The 14,167-nt window shown below is 42.2% G+C and overlaps 1 protein-coding gene across 4 annotated transcripts in view; it reads left to right on the top strand.

The window, feature by feature from the left end:
* Nucleotides 1-14,167, top strand: part of TARBP1 (tRNA guanosine 2 -O-methyltransferase TARBP1) — a 98,884-nt gene that overhangs the window by 9,965 nt on the left and 74,752 nt on the right. For all 4 annotated transcript variants that reach the window (XR_013345689.1, XM_077813428.1, XM_077813430.1 and 1 more), the window contains exons 4-6: nucleotides 1,836-1,984; nucleotides 3,973-4,025; nucleotides 7,262-7,359. Coding sequence is in view for 3 of the 4 variants with exons in the window: in XM_077813428.1 (XP_077669554.1) it covers nucleotides 1,836-1,984; nucleotides 3,973-4,025; nucleotides 7,262-7,359 (300 nt within the window). In the remaining variant the exon portion in view is untranslated. The remainder of the gene's footprint in view (nucleotides 1-1,835; nucleotides 1,985-3,972; nucleotides 4,026-7,261; nucleotides 7,360-14,167) is intronic.

The following is a 14,167-nucleotide window of genomic DNA, read 5'->3' as shown; positions in this document are numbered from 1 at the left end:
TCATATTTGGTACCATTGTGTTTGTGGGGAAAAAGGGCTTTCAAAGGATACCCAATTCTACCCATTTTTGATGACATTGCACTAGCAAAATTTCCACCAATTGGAGGACCTGGAGCTGGGAGAGTAGCGGATCTTTCTTGTCATGATAGATAGGGTGACACCACTGAAATGAGGAGTCTATAGATTTTTATGAATCAAATGACACCTCCTTTACCTTTCTGTCATTAACTTGCCCACAGAATTATTCATGCTCTGACTGCATTGCCTGTGGCTAGGAGTTGGAGCTCCCAGTGTGTCTGGTGCCCATGGTCCCCTCTCTCTCTCACATGTTTATCACTTAATGTCTTGTAAATATTAGTGTAAATAGAGTAGTGTTAGGAGATAGCTTACTAGTTTTAATTATTCTTTCATTCTGGATGGGATCTTCCTTTGATATTTTTATCAAACCCTCCAGCATTAGCTTTGAAATTGAGAAGTCCCTGGCGTTCAAGCATTGTCCTTCCTGCAGGGCTGTTATGCCCACGAGTGAGCAATGCTTACATCAGATGCCTCATATTCTTGGGGAGAGGGGCATGTGAGAGAGAAATGTAGCATCTGCAAATCATTCAAGAAGAGGTCACAGAAATAACAGTAGTTATGTTTGAGGGACTACTTTATTGAACAATCAATGCATCCAGCCCCTGATCTAGCCCATACAGGAGTTGGCAGAGCTGAGTATATACTGACTAGAAGTGCCCCTGAAGCTCTGCATCTGCTTACAAGGATGCAAAGACTCCTAGATCACATGAGGAGAAGAGATGTCATCTTCGCTAGGATCTTCTCACAAGGAACAAAAACTTGAATCAAGATCCAAGAAGGGCTACTCAAGCACTCGAGTCATCGTCACTCCTCGCACAAATCATCTCACGAGTCCTGTGGTACCAAATCAGAGTGAGAACTATGGCTCAACTCTCCCTGCTACTGTCTGAAGTGAGACATGACCTACTGGTGCCATTGATTTCAGTGCTGACAGTCAGAGCTATTTAGACCAGTACCTGCAGCAAAGTTACTTATTCTATCACCATGAAATTCCTTTAATTCTCATCTTTCCCACCTCACAAATAGGCCCATTTCCACTTAAGCTTTTGCTTAAGATAGCAGCGGGAGCTAGAGAGTAAGATGGCCGGCTAGGATGCCAGGAGAACAATGCAGCAGCCAGGAATATGACCCAATGAAACCAGTTTTAAGTTCCTCTTTCCCTGGCTCACATGCTGGGGAGGGAGGTTCTGAGCCAGGCTGTCTGGGCAACATTGCAGTAGACAAAGGAGAGGAAGGAACTGGATACCATAGACAACACTGGGAAAGATACACCATGATGGAGTGAATCTAAGAAGGAAAAAAAGATCAAAATAAAATATGAGTAGTAAGTTAAATTGTAATCTGTTAAATAGATAGTTGACTGTCAGTTTGTCACAAATAAGTACAGTAGATAGCTGTTTATTGCTTTGAATTACAGAGAGAGTGGCTTGGAGGAGAAAAAGAAACAAGTATTTTTCCCTCTTGCTATTAGTTTTAGTCCTTAAGCTAGAAAGCATTAAGTAAGTTTTTCAAGCTATGTTAATAAATGTTTATATTATGTTTTTAGAGAAAAGCACATTTTAGACACCAGATAAACAGCTACCTGTATAACATCTTTCTAAATAGTGTTTTGTAATGGCTAACCATCATGTCATGATACCTTCAATATTTTTTACACTTTAGTTTGATACACTTCTTTAAAATTTACTACTAGACAGATTATGTGCTGATGTCACTATCATTTGACACACCAGTCAAAGTTGTCATTTTTGTACCAGGTTGTTGGTTGTTTCACCCATCATGGCATATGTGCATTTACAAAAGGATGTTTGAGAGTGAAAACAAAACTTTGACGAGGGAAGGCGTTGCTCAATTTCTGGAGCTTTATGAAACAAAACGCCTTCCAAATTCACCAGGATTTTCAGAGGTAAGAGCATTCCCCTAACCAACCTCCCTCCCAACTATTTTCCAGGATAAATAGATATTTTAACCTGAAACATTTCCTAAATTGATTACCTGAATCATGAGGAGGAGTTAGACAGATTCTATAAAACCATATCAAGTATAGCTACATCAATAGTAATGACATTATTTAGAAGTGATCTCAGGACTAAGATTACCTTGGTCAAAGAAAGAGTGCCTATTGCAGTGTTCCTTGCCATTTAGCCACAAATCCTTATTTCAGGGACCAGTACAGTCTAACCTTAATTAGTTGAATCCCAGTTAACTGGGATTCTTTTTATACGAAGGTTGGATATGATCTCTTTCTCCCTGAGGGTTGCTGATGTTCCAGTTCTATAGAGCTCCTAAGCTTTTTCAGAACTGGAGCTGTTGAGCACCTCAGTTCCGCAGAACCATCTGGTTGTGAAGGAGATTACTGAGAAGGTTTTGAAGTCCATGCTCAGCATTTCACTACTCTAAGGACAGACTTTGAAGTCTGATGGTTATCTCCCCTTATTGTGGGAAGGTTCAGATATCTCTAGAGACTGTTGAATTATCAGTTTTTACTGTATCTCTTATAATAAATTATGAAAAAAGTCTTTCTTACTATATAATAAAGAGAGATTGTAGTTGTTAAAACTACACTCTCAGTTTTACTGTTGGAATAACATATTGCATTTGCATAGATTTAGTAGTTAGCTTACATCTCGCAGGGTATGAATGATCTATTTTGTACACCATCCAGGCCCACTTCTAAGAAACAGCTTGCAGGTACCTCAAAAGCCAAAGTTTCTGATTTATACAATTAAGGTCAATCTCTCATTAAAGTGACACCAACTTGATTTATAGTCAGTTTTTTTAAAAAAAGGTTAAAAGTAGCTACAATTACAGTACATGCCTCTGAGTCCTCCTGCCAATGTTATGGTTCTAATTTTTTTTTTTTTTTCTTGTTTTGTAAAAAATAGTTTTCTTCCTTTTTGTTTTATGCAAAACAGACCCAAATGGGAATGGATTGCAGTAGAGGAACTGACTATATACAAAGTGTTGTGAAATGTACAAAGTGATTTTTTTTTCTTTTTCAGTTATAGTACTCTTAAAGGTTACTTATGAATAGGACCCTACCAAATTCATGGTCCATTTTGGTCAATTTCACTGTCATAGGATTTTAAAAATAATAAATGTAATGGTTTCAGAAGTTTAAATCTGAAATTTCACGGTATTGTAACCATAGGGGTCACAACCCACAAGGGGGCTCGTGGGGCTGTCGCAAGGCTATGGTAGGGGGGTCGTGGTATTGCCACCCTTACTTCTCCTTTGCTGCTGCCTTAGGAGCCGGGCGCCCTGCTCTGAAGGCAGCACCACCGCCAGCAGCAGCGCAGAAGTAAAGCACTGCTGATGACCGGAAGCTGCTGCTGTCCAGCCGCCCAACTCTGTGAAATCTGGTCTCCCCTACAATAGCCAGATTTCATGGCGGAGATCAGATTTCACAGCCCATGACGCATTTTTTAAAACAATCCACGAATTTGGTAGGGCCCTACTTATGCAGTAGTGAGGAACAGTTGTGTGTGTTCTTGTTTGTTTGTTTGTTTTTTAAAGTTGACTGTTTTTACTAGTGATCAGTGAAGACTCACTCTCTTCCTCCTTTCAACTTCCATGTGCAACTAATATTAATGCCTTTCTTGTTCCTTGAATCAGTTTACTTCCTCTCCTCAATAGCCCAACTTCTGTACCAAATAGGCAAACCACCGCTCTATTAGTGTTGTTGTTCTAGCAAAAATGACTGACTGTACAAAGCTCACTGCTTAATCCTCTGCTGCTGTAGGTTAGTAATGATAAAAGTCTCTCTCATTAGTAGGAACCCTTTCTCTATCTTGTTTATCACAAGTAAAATCTACTTAGTGCGTGTATAAAATGTAAAATGTATAAATGTGTATAAAATGGTTTTAATGTAAATTTTAATTTTTCTCTCTCCAGTTTATTATCGGACCGTTAATGGATGCACTTTCAGAAAGTTCTCTCTATGGCAGGTAAACCATTGGTTATTTAGTTTAGTAAGTATTGAACAATGGGCCATTACATTTGACATAAGATATTGGTTGATATCACGTTAAACTTGTCAGTCAAGCAAGGGGAACCAGTTGACATAATTTTTTATACTTTCAAAAGGTCTTGGACAAGAAGCTTCTCAAGAAACTTACTTTGTCATGGGTGAGAGGTAAAAAAATTTTATGGATCAAAAACTGGCTAAGAGAAGGGAACAAAGCATAGGAATAAATGTTCAGTTTTCATCCTTGCAGAAGTTTAATAGTAGGATGCCTCAAGGTTCTTTATTAAGTCTGATATTGTTTACTGTATTTATTAATGGTCTGGAAAGGGGGATGAACGAGCAGTTGGGTAGCAAAATTTACAGAAGACACAAAGTTATTTAGCTTAATCAAATCTAAAGAAGGCCTGGAGGAAATTCAGAAGGAATGGACCAATCTAGATGAATGGGCAACATGTCAAGTGAAATTCAGTGTTCATAAATGCAAAGTGATACACACCCAAGGAGAAAAAAATAATTAACTATACATCTTATAGGGTTCTAAACGAACTGTATCAACTTAAAAAAAAATTGGCATCACTGTGGACAGCTCGGTGAAGGCTTTGGCGTGGTGTGTAGCTGTGGTCTAAAAAGCAAACAGTGTTAGAATGCATAAGGAACAAATGAGGAATAATATGAAAAACATAGTAATACCCTTATATAAATGGTATTGGTACATCCTCATTGGGAATAAGTGTGTAGTTCTGACCACCTTATCTCGGAAAGGATGCAGCAAAAGTAGAGGGTTCAGAGAGGGTGATAAAAAGGGCATTGAAAAATTCTACTGTGAAGAGAGATTGAAAAGATTGGGGTTGTTTATCTTAGAAAGGAGAAATATAAGTGTAGATATGATAAAAGTATATAAAATAATATAGTGAAGATAGGAAGCTTCTGTTCTCTGTGTCTCACAGCACAAGAACAAGGGAGCAGTCAATGAAGTCAAAAGGTGGCAAATTCAAAACTGATAAAATTTCTATGTAATTAGACTTTGAAACGCTTTGTTACAGGATATCTTGGAGGCCAAGAATCTATTGTGACCTCTTTTGTTCAATGTGTATTTGAGTCTGCTAGAATGGGTAGTGAGGAGACATGGGTTGTAGTGCACTTGGTATGCTGATGACATCCAGCTCTAGGTTTCTATCACATCCGACCCAGCCAGAACAGCAGCAGAATTAATTTTTGAATGCCCTAGGTGAACCTGGAGTTTGGATAAGTATTAGTTGACTGACTGTTCAAACTCAAACCGTAATAGACCTAGGATGTCTACACTAGTTGGCCTAGCTGTGTGTACACTGGGACTTAATTACAGCTTAATTACGTAGCACAGGGTATGAAATTTTTTACAGCCCTGAGCGATGTAGTTAAGCCACCCTAACTCTGTAGTGCAGACCAGCCCTGAGATAGTGTTGGTGGGTTGGGGAGAGCAGCTGGAAGAGTTGGTAGAACTTACATCTGTGCCCTTCATAAAGGACATGTAACCACCATTTGTAAAACACGTGCAGTTTCGGGGTAGCATTGGATCCAACTGCTCCTGGATGCCCAGGTTGGGGCTGAAACCAACAGTGTTTTTCTGCACCTGGCAAGAAGAGTGTGACCTTTTCTCTCTGCTACGGCCCTTGCCACAAAAATCTATGACTTTGTCACTTCAAGATTAGATTGCTATAATGTGTCATACATGGAGCTGTATTGGGATATTCAGAAGATGAAGGTAGTGCAAAATGCTGTAGCCTGCTTATTAAGTGGAATTGCATGTTGGGAGCACATTATCTCCATGATCTCTGCTGACTTTCGGTATGTTTCTGTGTAGAATTCAAGGTGCTGTTTTTAACCCATAAAGTGTAAATGGTTTTGGAACCTGATTACCCGAGAGCTTGCCTCTCTTCTTACGATATTCTGTCGTAACTGAGATCAATAGAGGCATTCTATCTGGATCTCCCTCGATATAAATAAGAGGGAACTGCTGTCCGTGCATTCTATATGAAAGATCCTCAGTTTTGGAGATTGCTCCACCTCTTCTTGGTCTGCCAGAGGTTGGATTTGTTTGCCTTCTGAGCACTCTACAAAGCCCATCTTGTTCCCCTCTTTGTCAAGGCTGTTCAGGGAAGGAGTTGAGGTGGAAATATTATGGGCAGTCTTTTGTCTGTATTTTTCTGAGAGAGACGAGGTGGACGAGGTAATACCTTTTATGGTCTCTCTTACCAACAGAAGTTGGTCCAATAAAAAGAGATTACTTCACCCACCTTGTGTCTTTAATATCCTGGGACTAACATGGCTGCAACAGCAGTGTATATTTTTCGTAAAAAGAAAAGGAGGACTTGTGGCACCTTAGAGACTAACCAATTTATTTGAGCATAAGCTTTCGTGAGCTACAGCTCACTTCCACAGATGCATACTGTGGAAAATACAGAAAATGTTTTTATACACACAGACCATGTATCACACAGTATGCATCCGATGAAGTGAGCTGTAGCTCACAAAAGCTTATGCTCAAATAAATTGGTTAGTCTCTAAGGTGCCACAAGTACTCCTTTTCTTTTTGTGAATACAGACTAACACGGCTGTTACTCTGAAACCTATATTTTTCTTGTAATTTTTAACATGTGGGATCGGCACTGAGAGCACTGGATGAGTGGATATAGGTGTGTTTTAAAAAGTTAGAGAAATAGACAGAGATTGGACATTTATATGGATACCAAGAATATCCAGAGTCATAAATAGTTAATGCTGATACATTTTGGAAAGGATATAAAACCTCATGTTTCAGGTCTTAAACCTGAACTTTTAGGGATTAAGATGAAACCTGCATTGGGATTACATTATCCCACATCTGGTACTGCAGGGTTTCTTGTATCTGTCTGGGAATCATCTGATGCTGTCAGAGATAGGAGACTGGACTAGATGGACCACAGTTCTGATTCATCATGGCAATTGCTGTATTTCAGTTTCAATATTTACATTTTCAATACCCTTTAAAAGTATCAGAAGTACTTCAAAAAAAATCCCCCTCTCCCCCAATTCTTCATATTGAAACACTTTACTTTGATTGGCTGTTTGTATTCTAATGAGTTAGACAATTAGGTAATGTTTTTGATTAATTTGTTTTATAAGGGGCTTTGAGATCCCTCTTTATAAAGTGCAGTTAATGTGCATAAAGTTAATTTTATGTTTGATTAAAAACAGGTCACCAGGCCAGTTGATAGGAGCTTGTCCTCCTTTAGGGATGAAGTTACAGAAGTTTTTGTCTACTTACCTCACACTCCTTCCAGAAGAAGAAAAAAGTATGTTTTAATTATTTTTTTTCTTTCGAAAGATAAGGGAAGTAAGGGTAATGGATCCATTTCCAGTATCTAATGTAAATGTTTACGAGTGTGTTCTCTCCCTGCTAGTGTACTGCACCTGTCATAGACTGAATCACAAGAGTTCTCCATCGTCTGTCTATCTCTGGTTTTTAAAATGTTTTCATACAAAAATGTCGTTTTCTTTGAGTATGTGTCAGGGTGGATCCCGCTGTAGGTGCATGTGTGCCCAGTGCACATGAGACCTCAAATTTTTGAGCAAGTGTATCTGTTGGAGCTGTGCATGTGCCCTGTGCTTCCTTGTGCTCCCATGTGAGGGCGTCAAAGGAAGAACAGTCACAACGTCTCTTCAGTTCTCTTTTACTAACTGTGCCAGCAAGACAGAGCCGGAAGTTGCTAGTTTGTAGCTCAGACTAACTTCTTCAGAACCGTTTATCTCTTGTTTTCAACTGCCATGATCTGAGCTGACCCGCCTGGACCAAATTTTGCTGGTGAGACCCTATATGTCCCTTCTCTGTACATCTATCCCCCCTCCCCACCCATGTACAGACCTTTTACCCCTGACCTAACAGGGTTCATCAACATGTTGCACTTGAAACCTGCAGGTTTCAAGTCCTGTCCATCCTGCAATGGACTATTCCCTCTGAAGGATGGATGCAGTGGGTATCTCTGTTCTCTGGGTGAATTGTACAACAGATGATCAATATGGATGTGCAAGTTGCACAAGACAAGGCTGAAACGCCACCTTTTGGAACGGTTCATAAAGGAAACCAAGTTCCAAAATCCTACTAGTGAACAAACCAGTGTTATCAAGTGACCCACTGAGCAGTCAGGCATCGCCTAAGACTGGGGCAAAAAAGAGTGCCAAGGAAAGAAGCTGACCTCAACAACTCCCATGTTGATGTCAGGCACTGAAAGAGGCTGCTCCAAGCTCTAAGGCAGAAGCACAAGAAGGAGATCTGTGTCCTCCCATAAGGACAGACAGCAAGGCCTTCAGAGAGAAGTTCTTCATACCCCACAGAGTGTCAAGGACCAGAGAGAGGGAGCAAACTGTGACACAGCAGACTCCTCTGGAACTAATCCTGGTGCTCCGACAGTGTTCTCTTTGGTGTTTGACTCTGGCCTCTGAGCATGAGACTAGGGAAAAACCAGGTCCGTTATCGGTGCTGAAACACCTACCAGCACCAGTATGGACCTTAGCGCTGAGAGCACCTTTCATGTTGGTGCTGCCTCTAGAGGAAGTCTACTCTTCATTGCAGGCATTGAGAAACAAGCCTTCATAATTGAGAAAAGTCGGTTTCCCCAGTGGCATCCATGACCAGGCCACTGATGTCTGAATATCAGGAGGAGCCAGATCCAGGTGCAGATCAATATCAGTGCCCCATCTTGCCACCAAGGGATCTCTCATCTTTGTTGCCAGGTGACTTTAGAAAGGCTTTTGACATAGTCCCACAAGACATTCTCTAAAGCAACCAAGGGAACTATGTTCTAGATGAAAATACTATTGGGTGGGTGCACAGCTGATTGACAAAAACATACTCAAAGAACAGTTTTCAATGGTTCACTGTCAAACTGGGAGGATTCCTCAATTGGGATCTTGCAGGAGTCTGTCCTGCATCTGTATTATTCATTGTCATTAATGACTTGGATGATGGAGCAGAGAGTACATTCATAAAGTTAATGGATGACACACAGCTGGGAAGGGTTGCAAGCACTTTAGAGGACAGAATTAAAATTCAAAATGATCATGATAAATTGGAGAATTGATCTGACCTCAGTAAGACGAAATTCAATAAAGACAAATGCAAAGCACGACACTTAGGTAGGAAAAATCAAATGCACAAGTACAAAATTGGGGAATAATTGAATGGGCAGTAGTACTGCAGAAAAGGATCTGGGGGTAATAGCGGATCGTAAATTGAATGTTCATCTGCAATGTAATGCTGTTGCATAAAAGGCAAATGTCACTTTCTGATGTATTAAAAAGAGTGTCATATGTAAGAGATGGGAGGTAACTGATCTGCTCTAATGGCACTGGTGAGGACTCAGCGAGAGTAAAGATGTGGACAGATTGGAGAGAGTCCAGAGAAGAGCAACAAAAATAAAAGGTTAAGAAAACATGACCTATGAGGAAAGATTGAAAGAATTGGGCATGTGTACTCTGGAGAAGAGAAGTCTGTGGGAGGATGTAATGATCTTCAAATATATAAAAGTTTTGTTATAAAGCGGATGGTGATCAATAGGTTCCATGTCCATTGAGGGTGGGACAAGAAGTAGGTGGCTTAGTCTGTAGCAAGGAAGATTTAGGTTAGATAACAGGAGATTTTTTTCTAACTATAAGGGTATTTACGCTCTGAAACAGGTTAACTAGGGAAGTTGTGGAATCCTAATCATTGGAAATTTTTAGGAACTGGTTAGAAAAACATCTGTCAGGGATGATCTAGGTATACTTAGGGCACGTATACACTAAAAACTTAAGTCAGCCTATGTTAGATTGACTTACAGCCACCGGAATAATTACTGTGGTGGTTCACGTCCAAACTATCCTCCTTTGATTGGTGGTGTGCGTCCTCACCAGGAGCGCTTCCACTGACCTAAGAGGGGCAGTGTGGGGAGCTGAGAGCCCAGTCTCAGCTCTGCTCACAGCTCCCTGCCAGGAGCCTGGCTGCTTCATGGGCTCTCAGCTCACTGCTCCACGCCAGCTCTTCCTGCCCCCTCTTCCTCCCCTCTCCCCCCGACTCTCAGTACTCTGCTGGGAGCACAGCTGCCTGCGACCCCCACCACCCTCTCGCGTCCCCGCTGGGAGTGGGGCAGCTGCCTGGGCAGCACCCAGGATCTTTGACCCAGGCAGCACCCAGGATCCAGTGTGGAGCCAGACGGGTGCAGTCTGACTCCAAGCAGCCAACAGCTGATGTAAGTAATGCAGTGTCTACATGGACACTCTGTCACTCTAACTACACCAACATAAGCCCTATGCCTCTCGTGGAGGTGGAGTAATTATATTGGTGTAGTAGGGCACTTACGTCGGCAGGAGCAAGACTGTAGCTTGTACACTGACGTAGTTAGGTCAATGTAAGCTCTCATGGCAGGAGAGAGGACCTTAAGGACATTATTAAGCAGGGCCAGCTGGTGTCCAGGATAGTGATGGATGTCTGAGACACCATGGCCAGGTGTATGGCCAACTCTGGTAACTATTTGACGGGCATTGTGGCTTCAAGCAACGGGCATCTCAGGAGAGGAATAGGCCATAATTGAGGACTTGCCTTTAGAGGTCTCAGAGCTGTTCAGTAATCAGACTGACTGTGCTCTTCACTCCATAAAGAACTCAAAAGCTACCCTACACGTTCTGGTGATTAATACCCCTGCTTCATACCTCAAGACCTATTGTTCTCAGCCTCAACCAAGACAGCATACACTGCCTACCACCTCAGACTATCAAGCTAAGAAACATCCAAGATACAACAGGGGCATCATTCTTCCTCTTCGTCAGCAACAGGACCTACACCTATGATTTGTCAGCAGATGTGATGAGGTGAGAGTCTGATCAGATCCAGTCTAGAGAGTGCCATCTTCAGAAACTGCCTCACTCTATTGTACGAGACATAGTCTGCCTTGACATCAGTCAGATGGGTGTTAGAGGACATTGTCTGTGTCTTCCTTAAGATAGCCTACTACAAACAGAAGTGGCCTCATTGCTTTGTCTGGGAGCCACAGAGGTGGTACCAGTAGAGTTCAGGAGAAGAGGCTTCTGTTCCCAGTATTATCTCATTCCAAAGAAGAAAGGGGGTCTTTGTCCTAACCTAGACATGAGAAGCCTTAGCAAATACATATGGCATCTCAGGTAATGCTTGTTTCCATCATTTTGTCTTCAAGCTCAAGACTGATTCATGGCTCTCAACTTATAGGATGCATACTTCCATAAAGCAATCCATCTAGCGCACAGGAAGTACCTTAGACTCTCAGTGGGTCCTGACCACTACCAGCAGAGGATTCTGCCCTTTAGACTCTCAGTGGCACCAGAAGTGTTTACAAAATGTCTGGTAGTAGGTACATTTAAGGAGGTAGGGTATGATGTCTATTTCCTGTCTGCCCGGTTGGCTGATCAGAGGTAGGTACCAGTGGGGACAGCCTTGGAATACATCCTTTTCTCCCAACCAGGATTAAGCTTAAACTACAAAAAATTGTTCCTCCCACTATCACAGATGATAGAATTCATAGGAGCTTTGATTGAGTGCCATTCGCCCATGCAGCTACGTTGAGGTCCATGTATGCCCTGTCCAGATACTACAGGTACCAAAGGGTCACAGTGGCGCACCCCCAGCCCTTCTAGATACTATTTGAGGACTGGACCCAGTGTATGTATATAAAAAAGGGGCCATTCTCTGTCCCCTCCCAGCTACGACTGTTATCACAGATGCTTCAGGGACAGGTTGGGGTGCCTACCTGAACCAACTACAGATGCAAGGTACCTGGTTTTAAAATGACTTAAGACTATACATGAACATCCTGGAGCTGAGGGTCATCAGACTAGCCTGCGAAGCATTCCTGCCAGGTCTGGGGAGCTCTACAGTTTGGATTCTCATATACAACATATCACCTATGCCCTATATTTACAAACAGAGAGGTACCTGATCATCCTCTCTTTGACAAGAAAGCCGTCAAGCTCTAGAAGGGGTGTTATCAACATGGGATAACCCCACTGGCAGTACGGCTCTTGGGGATCAGTAATGACTTGCTGGCTTTCTAAGCAAGCATGCAGTGACTAGCCGTGAATGGGCTATGAAGTTCATCATATTCTGCCAGTGGATGACCCCCATAATAGAATTGACAGAGGACAACACCAAATGCCCAAAGTTCCGCTCCAGAAGAGATGTGAACCCAGGTTCCTTGCCAGACATCTTTCTCCTCCGGTAGTCTTGAGCACTCCTCTATGCCTTCCCACCACTTTCCCTTCTCCTCAAGATAACTTCAAAGTCAGGAGGGACAAAGCTACAGCTATCCTAATAGCCCCTGAGACAATTTTGGGTGTCAGAACTCCTGCAGATGTCCGCATGACCTCCTGTTCATCTCCCAGCCTGCCCAGACATATCTCGAGCTAAGATCAGATCATGCATTCAGATCCACAGTCATTACACCTGACTGCTTGGGTGTTGGCTATTTTAGCAATACTGGAAGAGATGCCTCTCTTCGGGTTCAAAAAATTATCATACAAACTAGGGATTTGCCCACAGGAAGACCTATTCCTCAAAGTGGAAAAGATTCTCCATTTGACCCTCTGAAGATCCTGGACTGTATGCAACTCCTGAAGCAGATGGGCCTGACATTCAGGTCTCTTGGTCTATCTTTCAGTAATATTGGCATGTCATGCTCTGGAACAGTTGCATGATCCAGTTGGAAATGCTGTGCATTTCCACCCGCTGTCAGTTGGCTGGTGAACCTTTCCCTCAGCATATCAAGGAACATGCCACCAGGGCATAGCCTGCAGCTATTGCCTGCCTCAGAAACCTTCCAGTCCCTGAAAACTGCAAGGCTGCAATGTGGAGTAACCACTGACTTCCATGAAATATTATTTCTTTGACTTGGCAACCAGGGCAGACACCAAATTTGGAAGAACAGTAGTATTTCTTTGAGTGACTGAAAATGTCCATTTCACTGTAGGTGAGTGCATGCCCAATGCATGGTTGCTGGAGATTTTTTTTTTTTCCCTCAGCAGAACCTGTTAGGGTGGCTTGAGCATCCTCTGCTGCTGCATGCAGGTATAAAGGGTGGAGCTGGCCCCTCTCAGTTCCTTCTTACCAACCATGATGGTTGTTGCAGTAGTAAGGCTGTAATCGCTCCAAATTCTTCTCTCATTCTTTGTAAAATATATCCAGTTTTGCTTAGTGAAGTTTCATAGAATTTAGGGAATCTGTAGTTAAGATAATTAGCTACTTATAAATTTCAGATTTAGGTCTTAGACTGCCAGGTTCAGCTTTCAGTACTGGGAGCAGGACTGGAACTGTACCTCCATCTCCGGGATTAAATCATGTTGTTCATTCAGCAAACCAATGCCGGTGAGCGACTTGCACCCCAGCTGCCTTAATCACTTGGGGGAGTCCCATGTTAGTGACAAATGTCACATTTGCAAAGGTTATAAGCCTTGCTTTAAAAAGTACAGAGCGGCCAAGCTTAAGTGTATTCTTGTGGAGGTGTCACTCATCCTCTCCTGGAGTTGTCCAGTTTGGAGTGGGCGCTGGGTATGTCAGTATTGGTCCACAGTGCTCCTCCTGTATTGTCTGACTCCAGCGCTTGATCACTGTCATTGGTGCCAAGGAAGAGGCACAAAACCTCCAGAGATTCAGTATCTCTGTAAGCAAGACACAAGAAGTAATTCTTCTGTTCTACTCTGCGCTGATTAGGCCTCAAATGGAGTATTGTGTCCAGTTCTGGGCACCACATTTCAGGAAAGATGTAGACAAATTGGAGAAAGTCCAGAAAAGAGCAACAAAAGTGATTTAAGGTCTAGAAAACATGACCTGTGAGGAAAGATTGAAAAAATTGGGTTTATTTAATCTGGAGAAGAGAAGACTGAGGGGGGACATAAGTTTTCAAGTACATAAAAGGTTGTTACAAGGAGGAGGGTGAAAAATTGTTCTCCTTAACCTCTGAGGATAGGGCAAGAAGCAATGGGCTTAAATTGCAGCAAGGGTGGTTTAGGTTGGACATTAGGAAAAACTTCCTGACTGTCAGGATGGTTAAGCCGTGGAATAAATTACTTAGGGAGGTTGTGGAATCTCCATCATCACTGAAG

This window comes from Eretmochelys imbricata, chromosome 3 (assembly GCF_965152235.1).
Source record: "Eretmochelys imbricata isolate rEreImb1 chromosome 3, rEreImb1.hap1, whole genome shotgun sequence".
NCBI lineage: Eukaryota > Metazoa > Chordata > Testudines > Cheloniidae > Eretmochelys > Eretmochelys imbricata.
The sequence above is the reverse complement of the archived record's forward strand: the minus strand, read 5'-3'. Positions and strand labels throughout refer to the sequence as shown.